Below are 15,791 nucleotides of genomic sequence, written 5' to 3'. Positions count from 1 at the left end.
TCTCAATTTATGTGAAGACATTGCTATACTAATTTTCTACATGATAAAATTTCAGCTAAAACTATTATAATTCATGAGCAACATGCACAGTTCTTAGATTTTTTTCACTGCCAACATTTTTCTTTTGTCTGAAACATATCTGACAAGCATAAGGCAAGTCCTGTTTTGACATAAACACTCCCTCATCAGACCCATTTATTAAACTAGAATCACCTTGTATATTGTCATGGAATCATAGTTTAGTTCCAGAGCTGCAAATGTTTCCATTAAGTCTAATACAGCTGCTAAGGGCAACTGACCATGACCCTGACTTCACTCCCTCCCCCACACACACACACACACACATAATTCCTTACATCAGGGGGCCATTTTAACTGTATGAGTGTATCAATAACAGGGTCACAACCAACAACTACTGCCAGGAAGAAAAACAGAAGTTGAAAAGGGGGAGAAGACTGCATATCCCTGAAACCCCTGCTCTGGGAGCCTTTTTTTTTTTTTTTTTTTTTGCCTCCAGGGTTACTGCTGGAGCTCAGTGCCTGCACCATGAATCCACTGCTCCTGGAGGCCATTTTTTTCCCCTTTTGTTGCCCTTCTTGTTGTAGCCTTGTTGTGGTTATTACTGTTGTTGTTTATGTCGTTCATTGTTGGATAGGACAGAGAGAAATCGAGACAGGAGGGGAAGACAGAGAGGGGGAAAGAAAAAAACCTACAGACCTGTATCACTACCTGTGAAGCGACTCTCCTACAAGTGGGGAGCCAGGGGCTCGAACCGGGCTCCTTACGTTGGTCCTTGCACTCTGCACCACATGCGCTTAACCTGATGAGCTACTGCCTGACACCCAAAATCCACAATGTTAAAGAGGGAGAATTTATGGGTGGAATTAGAAGTAATTATGCTTAGCGAAATAAGCAGAGTTTGTGAAGGGTAATTATTAGATGGTTTCATTCATACGTGGAGTCTAGAAAACTGATACATATGAACATATGAAACCCAAAACAAGTAAACTGTTTCTGAGACTTGTAAAAACTATGGCGATTATCTTGGGAGTTGGGGGATGGAAACTTAGAACTTTAATCTTATAACTATATAACTTCATTTAAATAAAAGTTCTTAAAAATTAAAAAATGAGCATTTTAGATTCATTCACCAAATACAAATGACAAAGTAAAGATAACTTTGAATTTCATGAAATATAGAAGAGACCTGAAAAACAAAGGGTTTATAATTTTTTTCTTTTAATTGCCACTAGGTTTATGGCTAGGACTTAGTATCTGTACCTGTAGCAGGAATCCACCATTTCAGCCTCCCCCTTTTTTGTTGCTGTTGTTCTTTATTTGATAAAACAGAGAGAAATTGAGAGGGGAAGGCGAGAGAGAGACAAAAAGAGGCAGACAGATACCTGTAGTACTCTACTTCATGGCTCATGAAGCTTCCCCCCAATAGGTGGGAACTGGGGGCTCTAACCTAGGTTCCTGCTTATAGTAGCATATGTGCTTAACCAGGTATGCCACCACCCAGCCCCAAGAATGTATAAATTTATAGTATTTATGAAGACCAGCCAAATTATTGGTCCAGATGAAGCTGGAGAGAGGTCATGAGCCCAATCCCTTCAAAGAGGACCAGAAGGTAGAACAACTTCTTGCTGAATACCTTCACCCTGGGCTGTTCTCCATCCAGACATCTTTCTTAACAACAATAAAAGTTCATTATTCAAATATTATTTCAGCCAACTCTTTTACCAAAATTGACAAGAATCCACAGTCACTTTGAAAGGCTGGGTACTCAGTGACATTATAATAATACTACTAGAGCCTAAGTGATTGGAGCTCTTTCCCTCAAGATTCTAATTCAGAGAGAGAGAGAGAGAGCGCTTTTATCACCTAATACTTATAAACAACCAGCACAGGTATTAGATACTTTAATGGCTACATTCTGACAGTATAAAAATGATGTGAATCTTTGAATATTAATTAACAATTACTACCAGAGGTGTTAGTATTAGCTATGCAGGTTGGGGCACCCCCAGTTGACCATGTATGTTATAATGTGCAAGTACCCAGGCTCAATGACTCACTGGCCACCTGTATGGGAAAGCTTCACAAATGGTGAAGCAGTGATGCAAGTCTTATCTCCCCTCATCTCTTGATTTCTCTGGCTCTACCTATAAGTAAATTATAAATACATATATATATTATATATGTGGAAAAAAATTAAGTCTATGTATAAAACCTGATCTGCTAAGATCAACTCATTACATACTCTGAAATAATTTTAAGTTACTCATTCTGAAGAGTCTCAAAAAGTACAATGTCAGCAAGTTAATTTATAAGAATGTAATCATCATGAGACAAAAAATGAGGAGTCGGGTGGTTAAGCGCAGCGGGTTAAGCGCAGGTGGCACGAAACACAAGGACTGGCATAAAGATCCCGGTTCAAGGCCCCGGCTCTCCACAAGCGGTGAAGCAGGTCTACAGGTGTCTATTATTTTCTCCCCATCTGTCTTCCCCTCCTCTCTCCATTTCTCTCTGTCCTGTCCAACAATGACAGCATCAATAATAACAATAACTACAACAAAAAAAGGGCAACAAAAGGGAATAAATAAATATTAAAAAAATGTGGAACTAAAATATCAAATGAGCAGGTATCCAAAATGCTGAGCAACTTCAAAACTAATGAATCAATGTTCATTTTTACTTGTAATATTTAATGTACTGGAAAATCCTTCAACATCTAACCCAGAAATATTAGGTGAAAAAAATTATCTGGGAAGAATATAAACCTGAATCTCTCCTATTAGTATTCACTGAACCATGTTCTATGTGTATCTTAATAGTCCCTTCAATTAAATGCCTTTCAATAAGCATTTTGTTTCATTCTTACTATAACTATAATATTTTTAAGACATCTTTTTTAAAAAATATTTACTTTATTTATTTATTCCCTTTTGTTGCCCTTGTTGTTTTATTGTTGTAGTTATTATTGTTGTTGTCATTGTTGGATATGACAGAGAGAAATGGAGAGAGGAGGGGAAGACAGACAGGAGGAGAGAAAGACAGACACCTGCAGACCTGCTTCACCGCCTGTGAAGCGACTCCCCTGCAGGTGGGGAGCCGGGGTTCGAACCGGGATCCTTATGCCGGTCCTTGTGCTTTGCGCCACCTGCGCTTAACCCGCTGCTCTACAGCCCGACTCCCAATAACTATAATATTACATATATTGTTGTAAAAATAAATGAAAGAATAGTTCCTATTGTGTAAAAAGTTCACAATCTAGTGAGATTACCTTCAAGTAGTTATACTGGTAGAAATAAATTAACATCACTTCTGGTCTTGGAAAGCTGGGTGTGTTTGTTTTTTCATCAATTTAGAGGGAATTTTTAGGCCACTATTATAATAGAATAGGATTTTAGGTCTTTTGGAAAAAGGGTGACTTAGTTTACTTTGCATAAAGAGCTATGTAAATTGTGGTGGCCAGTGGATGAACCCTAGTAGCTAGTCTCCAAAAACAACTGCCTCCATTTCTTTTGCTTCCTGGATATGTTCTTCACACCAAGCAATGGAGAATAGCTTTAACCTCCCCTAGAATTTCAGGAAGTTTCATGATTAATGAAATGGAGTGGAAATGACCTTCAAGAATTCCTAAGATTTCAGAATGTAGGTAAGTAAAGTAAGACCCTACTGATCAAGTAGGTAAGTGCCCAAAAAGAAAACTTAGGAAATTAGATTAAAGGTACTGAGAAGACATCCAGGAAGGATTGCTCAGCAAGTAAATGATAACATGTTTTCTATCTGGCTGATATCCTGAAGTCACCTAAGGCCAGGAAAAAAAAAATAAAACTTTCCCTAGGTCTCCACATGGTTAATTTTTTTCTTTTCACATTATTCCCTTTATTTTCTGGCAAAGAGACACTAGATCTCCGAAAAATAACTGCCTTACAATAGTGATGTGAACAGATTAGTGCCAAACCACATTTCTATTTGGGCAATTAAATGTGTACAAGTTATCTCAATTCAATTTTGATTATATACTTGACAATTAGAATTATTCATGTTAAAAAGGTTACTTTACACCTTGTCTGCTCATAACTTCCAGACCTGTTTTCAGGTAACACTGAATCCAGTCCTCAAATGATGGAAACCTTAACAAAGACTGAACCTTTTCACCTGTGTCAGGACTTAAACTCAAGTCTTCTTTCAGGTTCCCATCACTGTCCTCTTTGTTTCAAGTGCTGCTTAAGTTTTTTTTTTTCTTTTTTAAAGAATTTGTTTATTTATTCATGAGAAAGACAGGCAGAGAGAGAAAGAACCAGACACCACTCTGGCACATGTGCTGCCAAGGATTGAACTCAGGACTTCATGGTTGAGAATCCAATGCTTTATCTATTGTGCTACTCCCAGACCACCTGTTTAAGTCTTGTAGTAAGTTTTTTAGATTTATTCTGATTAGGTAATTATGAAAGTAGAAACATAAATATCTATGTACATTTAAGTTATTTAAGGATTATGACTTGTTCGAGGTGTACTAACTTTTAAAAGTTTAATTGTTCTATGCAAACACTACAAAAGAATGGGCTGGGGGAGATAGCATAATAGTTACATAAATAGATTATCAAGCCTGAGACTCCCAGACTCCAATTTCAATCCTCCCCCCAGTGGCAAGTCAGTTAAGCAGTGCTTAGGCAAAAAAACAAAAAAGACAGAAAAACAAAAAAAATACAATTACTGCTTATATAACCTCATAAACTAAATCAGGCACACTGACATATACTGTCTCTTTAGTATCATGAATCACTATTTATTTATTTTTTAGAGAAAGAGAGCCATAATATCACTCTAGCACATGGGATGCCCACGATCGAACTTATAACCTCATGCTTGATTTTAATTAATTAGTAAACTGATGAATTAATTTTTACTTTTTGGATACAGAGAGAAACTGAGATGGGAGAGGGGATAGAGAGGTAGAGAGACACCTGCAGCACTGGCGAAGCTTCCCCCTTTCAGGTGGGGACCAGGGCTTGAACTCAAGTCCTTGCAAACTTTAACACACGCACTCAACTAATTGCACCACCACCAGGCCCTATAGATTACTTTTTAAATACCCACAAACAAATAATGCTTGGTTCTATCTATAACAAACTTTACTAGTGATAATATCAATTTAGTTTACATTTATTATTTGATTTTTTAAGATTCACTCATTTATTTTATAGGGCAGAGAGAAATTGAGAGGGGAGGGGGACACAGAGAAGGAAAGAGACAGAGATACCTGCAGTACTTGCTTCACTTTTCATGAATCATCCTCCCTGCAGGTGGGGAGTGAGGGCTCGAACCTGGGTCCTTGTGCATGGTAGTAATAGGTGCTCTTATCAAGGTGTGCCACTGCCCAAGCCCCTCATTTACTAATTCATTTGTTAAATTTTATTGAAAGTTCTTTTATCCTTTTTTTTTTTTTACATTGCAAGGTCTCCTTTTAGACATTTTTTTTCTAATCATCATCTGGTACAAGTTTTTTTTAGGTTTAAATTTTATTTTATTATTTTATTTGCTAGGACAGGGAAATTGAGAGGTGGAGGGATGATTGAAAGGTAGAGACATCTGCAGCAGTGGTTCACAATTTAAGCTCTTCTTTCTCACTCTTAATTTCTCTCTGTTCTATCAAAATAAATAAGTAGAAAAATAAGTAAAATAAATAAACAAACTTTAAAAAACCATGTACCTAGGGCCAATAGTAGCTAACAAGGGTGGATGCCAGCTTGGTCATGTGCTCAACTCTGCCTCCACTGTTCTGGGGGAAACTTTGATGCTGTGATCTCTTTCCCTCTTTCTCCTTTTTATCTTAAAAAGTTGACCCAGAGTAGTAAAGCCTCAGTGACAATAAAAAAGAAAGTAAATAAAATGTTTATCAGTTACATAGATTAAGTTCTGTTCAAGCCCTCCCAAACCAGCATTTACAGTGGAGACATGTCTTCTACTAAGAATGTAGGTTTTATTTAGATTAATAATTGTGGCTCACATAAGAACTATGCTGATAAATACAGGGTTATTTTTAAGTATATGTGTGTGCAGGTATGTATGTATTTTATTATTACTTTTTAAAATTTACATCAGGATTCTTATTTGAAAAAATTGAAATGGTAGGACTGCCTCTACAGTAGACAGAGGTGGACAGGACCAAGTGGGGGTTGCATTGTTATGTGTAAAACTGAGAAATGTTTAGCACTATTCTTCATATATTTTCACTGAATACATTTATAAAAGTGTATCTTTTTAAATTTCTTTATTGGGGGATTAATGGTTTATAGTCAACAGGAAAATACAATAGTTTGTATATGTGTAACATTTCTCAGTTTTACACATAACAATTCAACCCCCACTAGGTCCTGTCCTCCTCTGCCATCATGTTCCAGGACCTGAACAATTCTCCCCCAACCCCCACCCCAGAGTCCTTTACTTTGGTATAATACAACTCCAGTTCAAGTTCTGCTTTGTGTTTTCCTTTCTGTTCTTGTTTTTCAACTTCTGCCTATGACTGAGATCATCACATATTCATCCTTCTCCGTATTTTATTTTACCAGAGCACTGCTAAATGCTTCTGGTGTTGCTTGGGACTGAACCTGGGACCCTTGGTGCCTTAGGCACAAATGTCTTTCTCGCATAATCACTATGCTCTCTCCCTTGAATTATGCTTATAATTAAACAAAGTTAAGCTTGAGAGCATCATAGAGGACTCACAAAGAATTTGGTTCACTTCTCAAGATTACCATTAGTAGACAAAAAAAAAAAGTGCAGACAATCATCTAAGTTTCAGTACCTGCTCAATTAAGCTATCAAATTCTTCCACCTCAAAGGGCACCATGATTCCTCCATTTTTCATTGATTTTGAGAGACTGGTAACACAGATAATTTGTGGCTACTATGTAAAAGATAGTACACAATAAGAAATAAAGACTACAAAAAGAATATGGCAATATTCTTTTGTACTATATGTCAATACTGCTATTTCTATAGTTAGGTGAACTGGGAATACTTAGAATTGCAGCAAAGTAATATTAAGATGATAAGACTAAATACAAGCTCTTTAAAGGAAATTTCAAAAAAAGTGAGTATTTCAATAGCCTCTAAAATCAACTGCTTTTGATCTATAATTAAATTAAATCTATAATTAAATACTTGCCCCCCCATAAAATAAAAATGGAAAAAAAAAAACCCACCACAATAGTAAAGTTCAATATTTCTCTTTAATTAATAAACCCGTATTTCCTGACTTTTCTCCTTCCAGCATAAATTAGGCTAACTTACCACTTACTGCTGGTTAAGGTTAGATCAGGATAAGAAATAGATTCACGATTCTCCCTATGGACTATTACCATCTTCCTTCACCAAGATCCTCCCCACCCTAACATGCACGTAAAGGAAGAATTTTTAGGTGAGGACAGGGCATAAACTACGTCGAGCAAGTGTAAGTGATTAGTACAATCATTAAAAACAAAAAGTTTTTCTTCATCAAAATGGAAAAAGGCAAAAAGTAACTGAGAGAGTTATACTAAAAGTCAGAGCAATATACTAACAATGTAGTTTATTAGAATCACAAATTTAAGGAACAGTCACTGAAGTCCAAATGCTTTAAATCACTACTTATTAAGACAAAGAAAGTATTTTGTGATTTTATAAATGGGTTTTCTATCATTCTTCCATCCCAACTATGGCCTAGAAACCCCAAAATTGTGAAAATTTCAGTCAGATTGTAAACTTAACACTTAAATTTTATAAACAAGAGACTTTAAGGTTTCTTTCTCATTAGTTTTGCATTACTAAAACTATTTCTTATTCTAATTTATAAGCAATCAGTTAATGCATTATAGCCTATACTTGAAATGAAACCTCAACTTTACTAACAATCATAAATTTTCTATATTCCATTTACTTCTAAATAATTCTAATGAACTACATCTAGTGAAAGTCAGGAACCAACTTTTACAAATACTCTCTTACCCAACAATTTGTAAAAATTGATACTGGATTTCTTAATTCATAAAGTTACATTCCAAAAATACACTTAGTGTCCAGATAAACTGGACACTAAATAATTGATATTTTATAAATAAAACACAGGTGAGTTGATGGTTAAATAACTGTCACAAAATTAATACTTCTTTGGAAATTAGACATAGACACTAACTAAATGTTATGCTTTTTGGTCAAGTGTACACCTGTTTATTTGCAGTGGCACACCTGGTTAAGCATTTACATTATAGAGTACAAGGACATGGGTTCAAGCCCCTAGTCCTCACCTTCAGGTGGAAAGCTTCACAAGTAGTGAAGCGGGGCTGCAGGTGTCTCTCTGTCTCTCTCCTTCTCTATCTCCCAATCCTCTCTCAATTTTCTGTCTCTTATAATAAATAATAACTTTTTAAAAGAATACACTAAAATTACTGTTAATTATTATTTTTATATACTTATTTTTCTCTTTTGTTGCCCTTGTTTTTTTCTTGTTGTTGTAGTTATTATTGCTGTTGTTATTGATGTCATCATTGTTAGATAGGACAGAGAGAAATGGAGGGAGGAGGGGAAGACAGAGAGGAGGAGAGAAAAATAGACACCTGCAGACCTGCTTCACCACCTGTGAAGGGACTCCCCTGCAGGTGGGGAACTGGGGGCTTGAACTGGGATCCTTATGTAGATCCTTGCACTTTGCGCCACCTGCACTTAACCTGCTGGCTACCGCCTGACTCCCTACTGTTAATTATTGTCAGGAATTAATGAGGACATAAAGTAAACATCTGTCAAGAAAAGAATATAACCTAAGAAATCTTCAGTTTTGCAAAGATAAGAATTTTTTTTTATCATTAAGTCACATATTTACCATCCCATGCCAAATAGCAGCAGTTATTGTTATTCTTACAATAGTTTATTAAGCTATCAGCTGACTATAGTGACAGCTATTAGCACTGAACAAGATATCAGGGGAGACAACTCATTTCTTCAGAAATGTCTTAAAATTAATCGTTTAGATTAAATACGATACCTCAAAATTTTCTTGGTAAGAAGAGAATCATCAAAACAAAACAAAAAGTCAAGCCAGAAAAGCGATAATTGTTTATAAGAAATTATGCATTTACCTTGGCTCTGTACTCAGCATTACTATATTTTTTTGTGGCAGAGAACCTTGGGATTTTTGCTTCAAATCCTGGAAAAATAAACAAATTTTATCTTAATTTAAAATGGTTCAAAATTAACAGTTATTGTTGGAAAATCTTACAAACATATTTGAAAAAGCACATGTGAGAAAAAAAAAAATCCTCTCCTAATGTACATCAGAAGTCCATCACAGTTCAAAATGAATACATCTTGTATTCAGACTGAAATACAGTATCTGTTACAGAACCCCGAGTTCATAATGGTTAGCTCCAATTACTAAATAAATAAACCAGAGTTCTAGAAAAAATTCTTCAAAAAAAATTGTACTACTTTTGTATCACGTTTCCTATCTTTAAAAATGAATGTTATGCATGTACAAACTATTGTATTTACTGGTGAATGTAAAACATTAATTCCCCAATCAAGAAATTTTAAAAAAGAACCAAAAAAAACTTTAAAAAAATGTATACACATTTGATGCATCTTAATATGAACAGGAACAATCATGATTTGAAGGTAAAAGTTAGAATATGAAACTGTTCGTGCTCTAGCTCTAATTTCAGACAGGTAACTTAAAACTAAATGTAAAATTCAAATGCCTATCACTCATACCAGAATGATAAATTACAATTTTAACCTATCTGAGTTGCCAAGCAGAAGTATGAAGAGGACTATAATCAAACATTTTTTCCAGTTATTCTTCCTAGCAAGAAAGAATAACTAAAATGTATGATCTTCCTTCCAGAGCACTTCTGGAAGCCACAACAGATGTTAGCACCCTTTTGTGCAAGGAGAAGGTAGGGACTCATAGACAGGTAATGCTGAAGTTAACTAGACAGACTTCTAATTCCTCAATCAGAGAGCTGCCCATTTTCAGCATTACCCATAGCACTCCATTGACACATTCTTGGAAAAAAAGGAAGACAGTTCAGGTGTATTAAAACTGACATTTAGAAAGAAATGACTGAGGATTTACAGGAATTCAAATATCCAGAGGTCTCTAATTAATGCCAAGTGAAATAATTAATTATAATGCCCAGTTACCTTAGACTATAATCTTGAGTGTTCTAGAAGCCTATTTTTTTTATTTATTCAGAAGAAAATACACACATAAATTGAACACAGGCATACTTATAAGAAACAAAGTGATATAGATTATTTCAAATAAGGTTCAAAGAAGTAATCAGATTTCATCTCACTCTTTCTTATCCAAGAACAAAAATATTACATATTTTTATGATGAAAATAGAAGATATCAACTAACCATTTCTAAGAGGGTATCAGAAGAGAGTAAGTCATATGAGTTCTTGTCCTTCAGAAGAAGTAGTAGTGCAGAGTGTCCAATTATCTTCTTCAAATTTACTAATGAATAAAGGAGCCTATAAACCAAAAATTTTTACTGATAAGAAGTAATTTTAAAAAATATGTTTATAATACTTCATTAATAATGTCCACCATTAACTTCAGATTGCTTTCACAATATTATTATTATTATAACAAATTAACACTTTATTTTTTTAATCCATAACTAAGTAAAGAAAATATAGTTAATCAGAAGCTATCATTAGTAAGAATTCATTAAAACCTCATACTTGCTATGAATATCAAACAAAATAAAGAGTATCCAGAATAATCACCCCAACAGATTTAAGGCATCCTATCAAAAAACTGATTTAATTTTTTACTTTAGAAAAAAAGATTAACAAGGATTGGCACAAGGACCAAAAGTAAACATTAATTACCTCATTCACAAGAAAATTCAGTGTACACACTTTAAAGAATTGAAATTCCTGAAGCATTTAGTTTTATGCTCTTGTTCAAAATAAGTAGTAAAATAGTTTTTCATAGATTTGGATAATGAAATTTTTTCCTTGTTACTTGTCTTGATTACAGAAACTGTACTCAAATTATATTTTTATGACTGAATAATCAAGAAGGTATTTATAAATCAGTTAATTCAAAGTCAATTCCAGAATATAATCTTGATATAATTGAGTTAGTGCTGAATATTACCTATGGAAAAATAGGCCACTTATATTATAACTAATAAGTCTATTACTATAGCATTAAAATCATATGGATCTGAGTTCAGGCCATCTATCTACCTAGCTAATTTCTTAGTCTATTGAAAAGTCTTCTTAGATAGCAACAAGTTTTCTCACTAGACTATAAAGACTGTATGAATGAACATTGTAGTCCAGATATGGAAACAAGTCCTCAATCTAAGTTTATTTTGTTATCTACATGGCCATCTTTATTAAGCCTGCTGAACTTACAGAACCAAAGTTATGTTCTCCGTCAGCTAAAAAATATATGTGTGTCGGTATGCATGAGACCCCTTCTGTTTCATTAGGTTTAAATCCCCCCTGCTTAACACTATTCTATTTACATAACCACTTCATTCTATTTACATAACCACTGTTAACAAGTTCCACCCTCCCTCCAGGGCATTTGTAGTTCAGTGGTAGGACTCTCGCCTAATCTGCCCCTTCTTTGTCACACTCTGATTTTCACCAGTCACTTTTCTCTCCACCCTCTCTATGTCACATCCTGTTTCCACCCTACTTGGCAAGTATATATAAAGACAGCATTGTGAGTTTTACTGTACTTTGAGTTTAACTTAGCTCGTCTTAGATTGTGCTGCGTCCTGCATGAATAAAGAGATACTGCCTACAGCTCAACCACGAGTCCCTGGTCGTCTGTTACCCGCCCGTGAAGCCAGCCTGGCGAAAACAACATAACCCGTCGAAAACAACACAAGGTGCCTACAACGTGGGACCGGACCTGCGCAACTCCCAGATAAGTGAAGACTTTGCCTACCTATGCACTATGGTCTTCTCTTCTACTTATGAAGAGGTTTGCCAAAGCCTCTACTGTTTCATTATGAGACAGTTTCTCTGTCTCTGGAACATTTTACTCTGGGCCACACTTCGGTTCCCTGACTGGGAACTTTTGTTTCTTATGACTGGGATCATAGAGCTTGGGAGATGCACGGAGATTTCTCCTTGGACTTTCTGGATTCCCTCTCCCATATTCCTGAGGAAAAGGACTACATTTTGCTCCGGGCCACAATTTGGTTCTTTATGACCGTAATTGTAGACCTTGGGATATGCATGGGGATTTCCACTGGGACTTTCTGGACTTCTTCTCGAATGTTTCCCATGGAGAAGGTCTACTCTAGTTTGAGGAGCATTCTCCAGTACCCTGGCAGTTCCCAAGTATGGAGACACGTGGTTAGTTCTACTCTCCTGATTGGATTCTTTCTTCGATGGGAAGACACTTTTAAAAATGGGTGCCTGAAGCAATCCAGCAGGAACAGTCAGAAGCACCCTAAATGGAATTTTGAGGAGCTTTTTGGACTAGGATGCCCTCCGAGGATTCTTAATCCTACATTGTGAGATCTTGATAATCTGGTTCAAGTTGCGTTTCATAAGAGAATGATTTGAATGACTGAATTTTTGTTTGACATTGACTTAAAAAAAAAAATGCTGGACGCAGCCATGATTTCTAGAGACATCCAGAAACAATCCAAAAAATTGTTTTTTCCCTCCTCTGATTTCTTTTTTACCTCTTGGCATAAATCTGAAACGTTTAATCCTGAAACGGTATGAGTTATGGGTGGGGCAGATAGTGCAATGATTATGTTAATTATTCTCATGCCTGAGGATTTTAACCGTGGTTCTTCTGTTTACCTTTCCACATTTTATTGAGTTTAAACTGTTTAAACAACCTTAAAATCATACTAGAAAGGACTTCCAATTATAATGGAGTTATCAGTTATAGTAAACTTCTAATCTGCTACAAGTTTTGTTTGATAAGTAAGTGAATTTCAGCTGTCAAGACTTCACAAGAAAAAGCATCTACTCAAATGAAAATTTCTGGAAATCCATTTGGACCCCTGTTCTCTGACATCGCCCACAAGATGGAATGATTACAACACACCCCCGGAAACCAATGATGAGACCTGGCACGACCTGAAGAAACAGATTCACAGACTCCAAAGCTCACTCTCTACAGAAAAGCAGAATTCTGGTGGCCGACATTCCCCATTGAGACAGACTTGCAGCATTTCATCCTCTGGCATTTTCTTCTGTGGTCAGCTACTTTGGACTGACACCTCCATCGGACTTACTGGTACACGCTGCTGTGTTTCTCAAAGACTAACTTCAGCCAATTGCCTTGAGACTTTATAGACCATGTCCCCTCGCCTGCAGGCTCTGTCCCAGAGGCAGAAAACTCCCGCTCCTTATTAGGTTATGCCCACAGAGGCATGAAGCGCCCCAAGAGGCAAGAGATGCCCACAGAGGTAGGAAACGCCCTTTGAGGCAAGAGATGCCCCCAGAGGCATGAAGCATTCCCAGAGGCAAGAAATGCCATTTCGCCTGCTAGGCCTTGCCCTTTGAGGCAAGAAACGTTCCCCTTGACATCACATTGGTTATTGCTGCTCGCCTATTTTGTTTTCCATGTCTTATGCCAGTTCTTTTGAAAACGCCTGTATGATATATGTTTCTGTTCACCCCACAATGGCCATTAGTTAAAAAGAAAGGGGGAATTGTTGGTATGCATGAGACCCCTTCTGTTTCATTTGGTTTAAATCCCCCCTGCTTAACACTATTCTATTTACATAACCACTTCATTCTATTTACATAACCACTGTTAACAAGTTCCACCCTCCCTCCAGGGCATTTGTGGTTCAGTGATAGGATTCTCGCCTAATCTGCCCCCTCTTTGTCACACTCTGATTTTCACCAGTCACTTTTCTCTCCACCCTCTCTATGTCACATCCTGTTTCCACCCTACTTGGCAAGTATATATAAAGACAGCATTGTGAGTTTTAGAGTACTGTACTTGAGTTTAGCTGAGCTCGTCTTAGATTGTGCTGCGTCCTGCATGAATAAAGAGATACTGCGTACAACCAAGCCATGAGTCCCTGGTCGTCTGTTACCTGCCCGTGAAGCCAGCCCATTGAAAACAACATAACCCGTCGAAAACAACATAAGTGTATGTATAATATATGTATATTATACACAAATATATATACACACACATACATATAACATTATCCTAAGAAGTACTAATTAATTAATTTAATAAGAAGTACTAATTAAATTAATTTGTGAATTCCACAAATTAATGTTTGTATACAAAAGGTGGAAACTCAGTCTTCTTTATTATTTATTTATTTAATTTTTAAATTTATAAGAAGGAAACACTGACAATAAGAGGGGTACAACTCCACACAGTTCCCACCACCAGAACTCCGTATCCCATCCCCTCCCCTGATAGTTTCCTTACTTTTTATCTCTCTAATGAGATGTACCCACCCAAAATAATACAACACTCCCCAAATACTTTCTCAGGTAGTATAAAGTTGTCTGTTCAAAACAAAACAAAATACAGTAAGGTAAATAAATTCGTGGAACACTGAGTAAAAGAAGATTTTTAATGTTTCACCATTTCATGAACATGGGATTTCTGAGAACCTCTAAGTTCCTGTCATCCTCTCTCCTATTATAAGTAGAATAGTCCAGGGAATATATTTAAAAATGATAACTGCTCATTTACAGAAGCTATACTTTCCACCTTCTGCACCCCATACTGACCCTGAGTCCATACACCAGGAGTGATAAAAGCTATCAGGGTAGGGATAGAATACGGAGTTCTGGTGGTGGGAATTGTGTGGAGTTGTACCCCTCTATCCTATGTTTTTTGCCAGTGTTTCCTTTTTATAAATAAAAATTAAAAGAAAAAAAAATTGCTTACTTTGTTATCGGCTGCTATGTAAAGAGGTGCTAGCTGCCTTCCCATATGTGCAAACCATGTTCCAGACATGGCCTTCACTGCATTGAAGGAAGTTTTGGTGCAATGTGTCTATCCTCATCTCACTCTGTGCCTATCTCCTCCTTTCTAACTGAAAATATCAGTCTGGAGCAGTGAATCCCTGGTGATGATGACAATAATAATAAAACTAATAAAATGAGGTGTTATCACGTTTGTCCTTCAACTGTCTGACATATGTTAGTAACCTAATACTCAAACCCTCGTTCATTTTTCTCCTACCTATCCTCATTACAATGCAGAGATCTACACAATTCTAAATCTCTCTAGCTGATCTCATTACCAGCTCTTTTTCTCTATGTAATCTCAATATTCACTTTTTTAAAAAACATTTTTTAAGCTTTACTTGACAGAACAGAGGCAGATTGAGAGGGCGGGGGAAATAGGGAGAGAGAGAGACTCCTGCAGCATTGCTTCACTGCTTGTGAAGCTCTTCCCCTGTAGGTGGGGGCCGGGGGCTTGAACCCAGGTCCTTGTGCATGTTAATATATGCACTTAACCAGGTGAGCCACCACCCCGCCCCTCTCATTATTCACTTTTAAGCTTATTATTACTATTACCTCTGTGGAATTTATTTCATGTTCAGATTAGACTTGCCCTCCAAGTATTGGAATGTTGATAAAATTAAAACATTTTTCTATGCAAAAAATGTTTCAGGAGTTTTCTGACAATGGAATTTGACACATTCTTACTCTCCAATTTGTAATTATGCAAGCATTCAACCTACTGTTGAGAGAATGATTGTAAGAGTCACCCTTACAGGGGAGAAAGCCAAAAGAGCTTGGCACCACTGGTGGCATTTTGGGACT

The 15,791-nt window shown here is 36.4% G+C and overlaps 1 protein-coding gene across 1 annotated transcript in view; it reads right to left on the bottom strand.

Moving 5' to 3' along the window:
- MAN2A1 (mannosidase alpha class 2A member 1) overlaps positions 1–15,791 on the bottom strand; it is a 232,810-nt gene that overhangs the window by 91,695 nt on the left and 125,324 nt on the right. The window contains exons 11-12 of the mRNA XM_007529199.3: positions 10,409–10,523; positions 9,126–9,193 (exon numbers count right to left, since the gene is read on the bottom strand). Coding sequence (XP_007529261.1) covers positions 9,126–9,193; positions 10,409–10,523 — 183 coding nt within the window. The remainder of the gene's footprint in view (positions 1–9,125; positions 9,194–10,408; positions 10,524–15,791) is intronic.

The sequence above is a fragment of the Erinaceus europaeus genome, chromosome 11, assembly GCF_950295315.1.
Source record: "Erinaceus europaeus chromosome 11, mEriEur2.1, whole genome shotgun sequence".
NCBI classification, from domain to species: domain Eukaryota; kingdom Metazoa; phylum Chordata; class Mammalia; order Eulipotyphla; family Erinaceidae; genus Erinaceus; species Erinaceus europaeus.
This window is presented reverse-complemented; position numbering and strand designations above follow the sequence as displayed.